The 12,875-nt window shown below is 34.8% G+C and overlaps 1 protein-coding gene across 1 annotated transcript in view; it reads right to left on the minus strand.

The window, feature by feature from the left end:
• SEPTIN7 (septin 7) overlaps positions 1–12,875 on the minus strand; it is a gene marked incomplete at its 5' end in the record, with an annotated part of 98,054 nt that overhangs the window by 18,287 nt on the left and 66,892 nt on the right. Inside the window, 5 exon segments of the mRNA XM_080701526.1 lie at positions 389–514; positions 4,766–4,817; positions 6,367–6,463; positions 7,687–7,779; positions 10,177–10,294. Coding sequence (XP_080557652.1) covers positions 389–514; positions 4,766–4,817; positions 6,367–6,463; positions 7,687–7,779; positions 10,177–10,294 — 486 coding nt within the window.

The raw sequence follows: 12,875 nt of genomic DNA on the forward strand, positions 1-12,875 counted from the left end.
GCCAGTCTCGCTGGCTTAAGAGACCCTGTTTCCACATAAAAAAGTAAAAAATAGGTCTGGGAGTAGAGCCCGTGGGAGTGTATCCCGGAGGTAGAAGGGCTTCCAGGAACCCCAGTACCACCAAAAAAAAAAAAAAAAGAAAAAGAAAAAGAAAAAAAAAGAATATATGGTTCTTTCACTTAATGAATAAGAAAACAATACATCTTCTAACAATTTAGCAACATATAAAACTGCCGAAACAAAGCTTAGCTACATGGTTTTATGTTGCACATAGAGAAGTATTATCCAAATTTTCTAATGAGTAACTAGGAGGAATTTTATGAGAATAAAACCATATGATTAGTGACCATATAAATAATACTTTTTGGAGGAAAACATATATACTTACTTAGTAAGCTGTCCTTTATTCTTGTTGTTATCGACTCCATTGTAAGTCACAGCTGCCAGTTTTCTGCTTCTGTAGTTCTCATAGTGTACGTTATTAGTAACGTCTTTTAAATCCTGCATGTGTGTTCTGTTATACATAAAGAGCAAGAGTTCGCTTCTATTATAAAAGCTTTGATGTAAATTGAAAGTTTTACTAAAATGAAAATTTCAGACTTAAAATGGGCAGACTATTCTTAAGGAAGATAGCATTCATCTGTCTTTGTTTACATTCTAAGCAGACGAAGATAAAACACACTAACAGAAATCTAGGTTCCAAATAAGATTTTAAGAGCCATAAATCCCTTAAAGCAGTTACTGAAGGAATGAGTGTCAACAAAAGAGTAATCATCTTTGTGATATACATTTAATTTTACTAAGAAAGGGAGAATAGATTAGCTACTACTGAAGCTCATAAAACGTAAAAGAAATTGGTTTCCTTTAAGCAATCATTACTAAAGTAATGTTATCTTAGTCTTTATCAGGTTAATACATATATGAACACTTCAAATCACAAGCCATGTTGTTCTCAAAATGAGAAATCTTAATTTTCTGTTGACTCAAACCAGTCAGTGTGCTATTTTGATTATGTGACTCTTTGCTCATGGCATTTTATCATATGTAAAATCAATACATAGGAGATGAACAATACACTCTATAGGAGACGCTCCACAGGTGCCCTTTGCTAATGCAGTGCTCTTAGAGATACACGGTATGGCAGCACTCTACCATTCCATCCTCCCTCTTCTCATCACCCATTACACTTTGAACTTCCTGCACCTGCCATCTTCAATCTTCACCATTTCATCAAAACTCCCTCTGGGAGACAAACATCAAAGTATACTGTTTTTCACCCTTCCTTATATCCAGAAAACATTTACTATTACTCCATTATTCAGCTTCTTGAAGTCTTCTCCTCCTTTGCAGTCAACAAAACATGTAACTTAATTACTCTGATTCAACTTCTAGTATCTGACATTTCCATGTAGTCTCTGGTAGTTTACTCCCCCTACTCATAAATCTGGGGTTTTTTTAATCTTAATACTCTGTCCCTTGATAAATTCATCCTCTTCTACGAATAATTCATAGAAAAATTTACCAAATAATTTTTTAATAAATTAGTTATTGGTTTCTCTAAGTAAAAAATAATAACAAATATTTGTGCCAAATTAAAATGTTACTTTTACGATTTTTATGGGCATGGAGTAACATTTAAAGCTCTATAGAGCTCTACTTCAGTCAGGTTAGGCAGCTCTCAATTTCTAGCATATTTGGTGGGTGAAACTGTACCTCATGCTAATTTGTCATTGACACCTTAAAGAGTTCTGCTTTCTACCACTTTGGAAGCTCTCTTCCCAAACTGAAGTCAAGGTTCTTCAAGCCATGACAAATTTGTATTTGGTTATCATGTATCTTTTGATACCAGTATATGTCCTAAGTGTCACCATACTACCCCTTCAGCTATACATACTGTGAGCTCTCCTTCAGACACGTGCTATTTTTTGTACCCTCACTATAAATACAGCAATAATAGGAACCTTTTTGAAAGAACAGATAACTAAAAATTAAAGCTATCAAATGGTAAATTCTAATGATTTTAAAATAAATTTCTGTATCAGTTTATCAAAGTAAAGAATAATGAAAACAAATATTTGTGCCAATATAAAACAATACTTTATTTTAATTATTATATATCACATACAATCAGTAAGTCACTGAAAAAATCTTCAAGGCACCCAAGGAAGAATACTTAGTAAATGAAATACAAGATATATAAAATAAAAATAAGGTGAACTTACTAATAAGCTATTAACCATTTTTGATAATGAAAGATTTTTTACTATAAATCCTCTATATGATTGTCTACTTCTGGCTTTCACAGGATATAACAACATTCTTCAATACTTTACCCTTTAAGACTTAACCTATTCTTCTAATCTTAAAATAATTTGATAATTAGAAATACAGATTTCTTGTTTCAGGATTTTCTTTTCCAACTGCTGATATCACAGCTCTCTCTCTCATTTTTTCTACTCTAGGTGATTTCTGCACCACCTAGCCTCACCCACCCCCCAGAATATCTGTATTCTTTTCCTCCTTCTATTTTTGTTGGTTTGATTGTAGTAGCCAGTTCTCTTAACTAGTAAAATAACACTTTGAACTTGCCTCTTTCTTAGAAGCAACCATTATTCCTAACTTTAGTCTGCAAAATTTCAATTACTTGGGGTTTATAAACATTTGCAATATTGGTTATTAGGATTTCCTTCTCTCAAGCATTTGTTAAACATCTAGGAAAGACCTAAGCTACACTAATCATACATCTTTATGATAGCATATAGTCTCACACTGTTTATATTTTCATACATGCAAATGTCCTGCTGCTTTGCTAATTAAATCTCCCTTCAAGCACGCTCAGTTTGCTCTATAATACTTTTTTTTTTTTTGGTGGTACTGGGGTTCCTGGAAACCCTTCTACCTCCAGATTACACTCCCAGACCTATTTTTATACTTTTTTTTATTTGGAAACAGGGTCTCTTAAGCCAGCGCGGCTGGCTCCGAACCTGCGCGATCCTCCTGTCTCCGCCTCCCAAGCGTGGGGATTACAAGAGTGCGCCACCACGCCTGGCTAGTACTTTTTTATTAGGGAGTCCCCTCAAAAGCTGCTGGGCTACAAACATTCAAAGTCGCTTCTGTGCTAGGGATTCGGTGGTACATTAGCATGATGGAGGCTTTGGGTTTGATTTTCAGCATGGCAAAACAAAACAAAATGGCTTCTGGCTCAGTAACTGGCCTTCTCTTCTACAACATTTTAGAAATAAAGGTAATTAGTAGCTCGGAGGTAGAATGCCTCTGGGTTCAATTCCCAATACCACACAAAAATAGCCCCCTTAGAAATAAAGGTAATTAATAATTAAACAGTTTAAAAATACATAGGAAAATTTTAGAGTACCACCTCTCCGGTGTGAAGCACCACAGAAAACTTAAAATTCAAAAGAAATGCAACAGAAATAGTAAACAGTCCTTGCATATACAGTGTCGTGGGAAATTGCATTATTACCTCTTTTTAAGTCAGACCTTAAGAATGGAAGAAAGAGAGTGACAGTTCATAACAGAACCTCATCTGTTACGCTGTCTAAACTCTAAGGTATCTTCTCACACACACCTGTTTTCTCACTATGTGAGGCCTGGCAACCCCAAATGTCTAATCACCTCTACTTTCTACCTCTGAGAAAGTAGTAATTACATGCCAATTTCTTTGATTTCAAAATTCACTCTCATCTCTATTTTTTGAGACAGTACCTTGGCTTTCTTAAAATTTCCCTCTTGATTGTTATTTCATGACTTTAATTATCATCCTTACATATATTACTTCCTCCATACAGATAAAAGATTGCTGAGCACAAGGAAAGAAAGCAATAGTATAAAAGAAAATGAACAGACAATGACTTGGAATGGACATACCACAGGAGTGGTTGAAGAAAATATGTTCTGAGGGACTGGAAAAGCAAGAGGAAGCAGAGAAGACGTGAGGACAGGAATGTTAGGAAGAAGGAATGTGTCAACATGAAAGCACTGAGGTTTATTTTTGTTTCTCTTTCTGTTCTTTTTAGATGAATGTCTCAAGTCCTGTTAAACTTCCTCTTACTAAGCTTTTTCTTTGTGATTTCCTCTTGGCTACTGCTTCTCAAATCCAAGCCCCTGGGCCTCCAGACAAGAAGGCCTCAATGTCCTAGCTTTTATTCTCTTTCAGCAGATCTGAAATACACAATTTAGGAATGTTTCCCAGCCTGGAAGGAAGACTGTTTTTCAGTACATAAAAATGCTCCACTAACCAGCTATTAGGCTGTGCACTTTTTTGTGTGTGGTGGTGGTACTGGGGATGGAACCCTTCTACTTCTGGGCTACACTCCCAGACCAATTTTATATTTTTTATTTGGAAACAGGGTCTTTTAAGCTACCAAGGTTGGCTTCGAACCTGCGCGATCCTCCTGTCTATGCCTCCCAAGCGCAGGGATTACAAGCGTGTGCCACCATGACCGGCGCTGTGTGCACCTTTTAATATAAAAAAATCTAGCTTTTGATTAAAAATGCCTTTCCTTCTACAGTTTTCCCAAGCTTTTAATGTTGAGCAAGAATCTTTCCTAGTCTGCCTTTCATACCTATCTCAGAATTAAACCTCAACACAAAATACAATGAAGAGACCGACTTTCCTTTGTATCTTTAGCCACACAATGTATTTTTGTATTTTACTAATGACTTCAAAACCTAGGGGAAATAATCCGAGTTCTTTCCAGAAAGTACTTGTTTCACTCCTAGAATTAACATCACTGTTTGCACTTACCTTATCAACATATTTCTTAGAATTGTGAAATCACAATGTTCACCATTCTCAACTGTAAGGAATAGACCACAAATATTATTTCCATTAAACCCAGACTTCTCAAAGGAAATTTCATAGGAGCTTGGGGATAAAAACGGTAAGAGAATAAGTAGAACTTCTTAGATAAAATGTTCACTGAGGTTTAACACGAACACAGTACTCAAGGGAATGGCAGATAATGTACTATAATATTGCTTTATTTCATTTGAATCCTCTGTAATGAATATACAGACCTAATAAATGAGCTCTCTGGAAATAGTTTTCGAAAATGTGAAAGGGAAAAAAATGTATTTTCTCATGATTAATAGAGAATACACTTACTCAATAAAATATATTTTAAAAATGTAGTTTGTGTCAGTGAAGATAGAATCACTTTATAGAAACCTTAAGAGATAACTAAATTAAAAAGACAAACTAAGAACTTTAAAATTCTCTATTTTAAAAAATGTGTCATTAAGCCAGGTGTAGTGGCGCATGCTTATAATCCCAGTACATGAGAGCCTGGTACAGGAGGATCACAGGTTCATGGTCAGGCTCAGCTAGTTAATACCCTGTTTCAAAATAAATAAACAATAGGGCTGGGGATATAGCTCAGAGGCAGAATGCCCATAAGTTTAATCCCCAGTACTGCCCCCCCCAAAAAAAAAAAGCCATTAATAGGAACACCATTTGGGGCTGGGGAGAAACCACAAACTAGAGCTGCAAAGCAATCTTTCAGTGCATGTAAGTTCTAAAGCCTCAGTTCAGCAACTGTAGTTGCCTAGGTATGGTAGAAAGCTGGAACAAAGAATGGGGCCACCGATAGCAAGAATCACTGATAAGAACTGGAACAATATCCTAAAAATTACTGTTCAAAACAATCATGATATCAACTTACAGAAACTAAGTATTAGCTAACAATACAGAAAACTAAGTAATACATTAAACCAATTTGCATTTGTTATAAATTGATAAAACACTTGTATTGCTAAGAGAACTGCTAAAGTTTTGATGTTATAACCATGATGTTATTGGTATTTAAAACTACAAAATTAGGAAAGAAAATCTCTTGTAATAACATTTTTACTCTAAAGATGTGATACCAAAAAAGTGATTATTGTCTTAAGAAAAGGAGACTGTAAATGTTTTTACTGGGGTTATAAATATTTTCAATTATTCTGATCTATTTACGACTCTTATAAAGGTGATGAGATTTCTCTCCAAACTGCACCATTTCAGAGAATTTACTAGACTCCTTGAAAGCTTTCTTTTGTCCTTGGGCAAAGAATGCCTGCCTGATTTATGTTTTCAACAAGAAAATAGAAATTGACTTAAGGATGGGGCTGAGATGAGAAAAGTAGGTAATGACAAGTGACTTCGAAAGTATTACAACTCTAGACTTAAGGTCTGAAACAGGATTGTACTTTTGAAGAAAATGAGACAAAAAAAATGAAATCAGAACTGTCCTAGAAAATCTACAGTGCATCAGTGAGAATGCACACTGCACTACTAACTATAAGGACAAACTCTTTGGTCACTATTGTGAGATCTTACAGAAAGTCACTCAGTGAAGAGAACCTTACCTTCAGCCACACCCCAAGGATACTGCCTTCCTCTGACCCTTTTGCCATTGACTTCAATGATAGTATTACTACCTACCACAGCAAGAGGTAAACGGTCCTATAAAATAAAGTATTGTTGTTCAAACACATCTTTGTAGTCCTCAGAAATTCAAGAATAAAGAAGGTACATTATAACCGAATAACAATAAAAATTTACTTTTGTAATAATTCTGTACTCCCTTTTATAAGCCAGTCAATAAATATTTAGTAAATTACTACTTACATGGTATTATCACCAAGAAAATCAATGAATTTATTTTCCTTCAAATTTTTAGAATACTAAGACATATATTAGTCAAATTATTTGCTAAAAGTCATTCTAAAAAGATATTCCTATTGGCATCTAAATGAAAAAAGTGAGGCTATGATGAACCTGCCTACCTGATCATAAATCAACCATACCAAATAATACTGGAAGCATAAATACTATATTGGTCTAATTTTGAAAGTTCAGTCCCAGGAGACTTGGTTTGTGTTCACCCATATTAACTCAGAGAATACGCTTCCAAAATTCTTGCAGCTCAGGTAATTTTGGTACATTCCAAAGGGGTTTTATTTTTTTAATTGTGAGAAAATTTGTCAGAAGTATATTCTAAGTACATATAATCAATTTAGCACCAAAAATTCAGGAATAACATAATCTTTGTTGTTAAAAAAAAAAAAACACTGATTCCATTAGAAGACCTGTGTAGCAAAAACACCGATAAATTAAAATACAGAAAATTAATGTGATATGGATTTGGGAGTTGGCTTTTATAAAAGGATAAAAAATACATTGTTGTCTGGTTTATAAAAATTATAACAAAACAGCTGGGCTGGGCATGTAATTCAGTGCTAAAGTACTTTGCTAATATGTATAAAGCCCTGGGTTACAGCCTCAACAGTGCAATAAATAAACAGATACATAGATAACAGAATGAATCCTCTCCCTCCTCATCACTCATTTCTTAGGGGGGAAATTATATAATATGAAACCAATTAGCTAAAAAGGAATTTGAAGTAAAAAATGTGTTATTCACCTATTACACATAGTGCCTTATTACATGTAACAGCTAATCACCAAGGTTAACTGTCAAGTTAAATTCAACATATATCTCCTTATTCATTTTGTAAGCCAACAACCTAAAAACACTGATTTTTAAAATCTTTCCTGTGGATATTACAATATATGATAAAGGTCTTCAAACCTTTCCACACACACACACACACACACACACACACACACACACACACACACACACAATGCACAATGGGGGAGGACAAAGGGAAGAATGAGCCTACCTTTATCTTTTTAACCAGTTTATTTTCTTCTTCATCATCTGTCTCTGGAAATTCATATATTTTAATTTTATGTTCTTGGATTTCTTTCATTATCTAAAATAGAAGAAGTATTTAGCAAAAAGAGTTCCACCTGTATACTGAAACTATAATGGCCCTATTTGTATTGAATACTTCTTGGATTTTTACATAAAATCCTGTTTTCTAATTACATAAAATTGTAATATAAAAAAAAAAACAAAGAACTATTGCCAGTCTTCTTTTAACTACAAATATTATATACAAATACCAAAATTCAATTATTTCAAAAGTGTTAAAGTCATATATTTATCATAACAAAAGAGTTCTCTAAAGCTAACATTTTGTAAGGTATTTCTCCAGTTGGTTTCTACTCTAATGGCTTTAGGTTATTTATGTATAATTACCAAGATTCTTTCTCTAAATATAACTGTTTTACTCAGCTTAAAAAACAGAACTTAAATTCACCTAGAAATTTTACTAGTGTATGACAAGGGTAAGTAAAATTAAGTACAACATTGGTCCTAGGAAAACAAACTTACTGTCTGATCAGAAAATATTCCTCCATGTACAAGTGCATACACACAAATCAAAGAGCAATAAACAAGAGTACACAAGCACATCAGGGAAAACAAATACCTTAATAATTATGGCCCTCATAGAGTCTAAAAAAATACAGAAAACCAAAGACAGCTTACTCATAATATCAAAAGTGACAGAGTTCAAATTAAATGATCTTGTCCCAAATCGCTCCAAATTCTAAACAAAAAAGAGACATCCAAGAATTTCAACTACCTACCCTACTTGATTTCATAGCAAGGCAATGGTGGACACACCTGGAACTAGCTTCCTTGCCTATACTGGACTCTGGCGCTGCTTTCCTTGCAGGGGTGCTCAGCAGCAAAAGGACTTCCGCAAAATGAGTTACAGTTACTCTACTAGACAGAAGTGAAGAGAAGTAGGAATTGCCACTGGAAAACAAGACCACGTACCTTTTCCAACGGGGTATGCACTTATATAAAAAATGATAATAAGTGATAAGGTAACAGATACATTGCCAGCAGACAGTTTAAACGGCAAAAAGAAAATAACAGCTAGCTCTCAGAGTACTGGTTCTTGTTCAGAGATTACTGATTCAAACAATGCAAATGGTGTGAATAAGCATGGGGGAGGGGCCTGGGGATGGAACCCAGGAACACTCGACCTCCGAGCTATACCCCCTGCCCTATCTTTTATTCTTTATCTTGAAACAGGGTCTCACTAAGTTGTGGAGGGCCTCACTAAGTAGCTGAGGCTGTCCTCACACCGCGATCCTCCTGTCTCAGCTTCCCAAATGCTGGGATTACAAGCGTGCACCACCACGCCCTGTCACATTTTCAAAATAAATACTAAAGTACCATCTTCATAAAGGCCAACAATTCACTTAAAAAAATCTCTAGGTGATTCTGATAGGGTCGCTGGATAGGAACCACAATTTTAAGCATACAAAAAAGAAAACTGGGGCTAAGAGCAATGCTCATCAGTAACATACACACAAGGTCCTGGGTTCAATTCCCAGTGCCAAATTAGACAGAGAGAGGGAGAGGGAAGAGGAGGGAGGAAAGAAAGGAGTAGGGAAGAGGGGAAAGCAAGGAGGGAAAGCAGGGGAAGGAGGGATATTAAGAAATAGAAAAAAATTAAACTGGGAGATATATATCTTCCACACATATAAGAGATGTGTCTAAAAGATATATTAAGCATGCTTATATCTCTTATGTCGGATATAAATATATGTACATGTAGCAAAATTAAAATATAAGAAGAGGAAAAAGACAATATACTTGTGAAAATGAGAGGACTATTATTCAGAATAAAAAAAATCCAGTCAATACCAAATAGAATAAAAAGACAATGGTTTTGAACAGGATGTTCACAAAAGAAATTTTAAAATGAGCATAGCCCTGCTTAAAACAAAGTTCAACCTTTCTGAACAATGTCATTAAAAGTTAAAGAAAAGAAATCTTCAGGCAACTACTTTATTCCAAACAAATTTTTACAATAAAAATAACAAGCAATGTTGGCAAAATTTTAGGAAAACAGATATAATCATTATAAAAAGAAGTGGATTTGTTTCATTTGGGGAAACATTATGACAAAATACAGAGGGAAATAAAGGGCCATAAAAATAACCAAACTTTTAAAAAGTGGTCTTCCAGGGAATTAATTCTAAGATGATAATTGTAATGAAGGGAGAAATAGTAATGGGAGTTATTTAAAAATGTTTAAAATTTGTCCTACTTAAAAATTCACGAGGATAAAAGCAATATGATAATAGCTTTGAGAAGAAAGGCAGAATATTATTTCATTTTTAAACAATTTGACCATCTAGTAAATTCAAAAGAGAAAAGGATTGCAATACTTAACACCAAGAAAAATAGTATCAACTGCAAATTACACAAACAGTAGAAAACACCAGAGTCAACTCATTCTGCTCACCTGCTTTTTAAACTGCTGGCACTCCTCTGGTGTGAGTGTGTCTGCTTTGGCAATAAGTGGGATGATGTTCACTTTTTCATGCAAACGCTTCATAAACTCAATATCCAGTGGCTTGAGTCTGAAATAGCATTTAATATCATTGAATGATGATATGGGGAAACAGATTCCTCACCAATGACTAATGAAATACAATCAACGAGCTGACCTACAAGAAACACTTTCTGAAGATACGGTGAGCCAGTCAACAAACAGAACAGGACTTCAAGAAGCACTGCAGTGACTAAAAAGGCTTTGGACTGTGGCCTCTGAATATCCTAGCCATAGGTTTTTGGTTTTTTATTTTTTTTTTTTCCAGTACTGAAGATGAAATCCAGGGGCATTCTACCTCCGAGCTACACCCCCAGCCCTATTTTTTTATTCTTTATTTTCAAACAGGTTCTCACTGAGTTGCAAGGGGCATCTTTAAGTGGCTAAGGCTGTCTGCAAACTGTAATCCTCTTGGCACAGCCTCCCAGCGGGCACCAAATACAGATTAAATGTATAACATTTACTTTCAATAAAAAATATATTAAAAATTAGTATACAAATTAAGAAGCTTAGAAAATGTCGATAGAAAGAAACATTTAGTTCATATGCTGATTACATACTGGTTGAAATATTTCCTGTCTCTTCAATTTTATGTAGCTTTGTCTTTTCATCACAAATTTGGTGTTTAAATCTAATTTTTAAACAATATAAAGTCCTTTACAGAATTTTTATAAGATAAATCCCCATTAGAGCCGGATGTGCTGGTGCATGATTGTAATCCTGGTACTTGGAAGGCTGAAATAGAAAGGAAGGCTGAAACAGGAAGGTTGCAGGTTCGCGGCCAGCCTCAGCTACTCAGTAAGGCCCTCCACAACTTAGTGCAACATGTGGTGGCACAGGTTTGTAATCCCAGTACTTGGGAGGCTGAGACAGGAGGATCACAGTTTTGTGGCCTGACTCACTATATAGTGAGGCCCCCTCCACAACTCAGTGAGACCCTATTTCAAAATAAAGAATAAAATATAGGGCTGGGGGTGAAGCTTGGTAGAATGCTCCTGGGTTCAATTCCCAGTACCACCAAAAAAAAAAAAAAAAGTTTTATTTCAAGCGCCCAACTAGGTGTGGTGACACATGCCTGTATTTCCAGTACTTGGAAAGCTGAGAATGGAGGATCACAGGTTGAGACCAGCCTCAGAAACTTACTGAGACTCTCAGTAACCTAGTGAGGACCTTTTTCATATTAAAAAATAAAAAATAAAAAGGGCTGGGGGGTATTGCTCAGGGGCAGAATACTTCTGTGTTCAATTCCTAGTACCACAAAAATAAATAAGAAAGGGGGGAGGGAATGGGAGAAATTGGGGAAGGGCTAAATGAGTGATGTGTGCATGTGTGCCGCTACCATCTTGTACCCCATTAAGATGTATGACTACAATGCACCAATAAAGAAATGGAAAAAGAAAGAATAAAATAGGACTGGGATATAGCTTGAAGGCAGAATGCCCCTGGGTTCAATCCCCAGTACCACAAACAAACAAACAATACAACCACCATTAAAGGAACAGATTATTTAATCTCAAAACCTGTAGCAAAATAAATTATAGGGCAAATAACAAATATACCACATATGTACATGTACACATATACACATACTATATACATACATATATTTCTGAGGGTAAAAACCTTCTTTATAAAACTCGCTGAATGATAATGTATATTTAAAAATATTAATGAGTAAGATACCATTTTAGAATTCAAGCTTCAAGTTGGTTTTTAATTTTAATAGCAGGTACCAAACTGTACAAACCAAATGAAATAACAATACTCGAAATAATAATAATAAATTAGTCCTACATCTAATAATGACTTTTGACAGGATGAAGAAGGCATTAAAATCAATACATTATTGGACGCATTTATTATTATTTTAAAAATAAGATGTTTCTAAAAAGGGAATCTAAGGACCAACCAAACAAGATAGAAAAGGCTTAATTCATTAACTAGATTGCATGGAATTTCAGTTTGGTGTGAGGAGGGGATTTGAACTCTCTAAACAAAATTCAGTGCCATAGTCTTTCATTTAATCTATAGTAGCACCTACTAATGGGCAAAACAGATCCATGTCTAAAAATAGAAAACTGAGAGACTGTTCAAAAGCATATTTTTATACAAAAATATAAAAAATTTGAACTCCCATCCCTTGTGACAAACAAGTAATGGCTCAAAGCCACTGAATACCATTTGAGTCCTTAAATTTTTTCTTTTCAAAAAACTCTTGTTTCCCATGCAATTTTAAGAAATAAATTTTCCCACATGGGAATGGGAGGAATGTGATTTCATGAGAATTAATAAAACTTGGAGACAGTTCAAAAGACCTGAAATAATAAAATTGGTTATAAGCTGACTAATTTGTATTGACCTAACTATAGATTAGGAGTTTATTCTGTTGACTTCCAGGAAGAAGTCGTAACAAATTAAACTAGAATGACAAAAGATATAAATTCCAAAAGTCTACCCAAGTACTCATAAAATAATTTATAGTGTATATGTATATTTTCATGTGGTACCGGGGATGGAATGCAGGGGCACTGTAGCTCCAAGCTACATTCCCTGCCCTATATTTTATTCTTTATTTTGAAACAGGGTCTCACTAAGTTGCAGATGGCTTCACT

This window comes from Muscardinus avellanarius (genome assembly GCF_963383645.1).
Source record: "Muscardinus avellanarius genome assembly, chromosome: 9".
NCBI lineage: Eukaryota > Metazoa > Chordata > Mammalia > Rodentia > Gliridae > Muscardinus > Muscardinus avellanarius.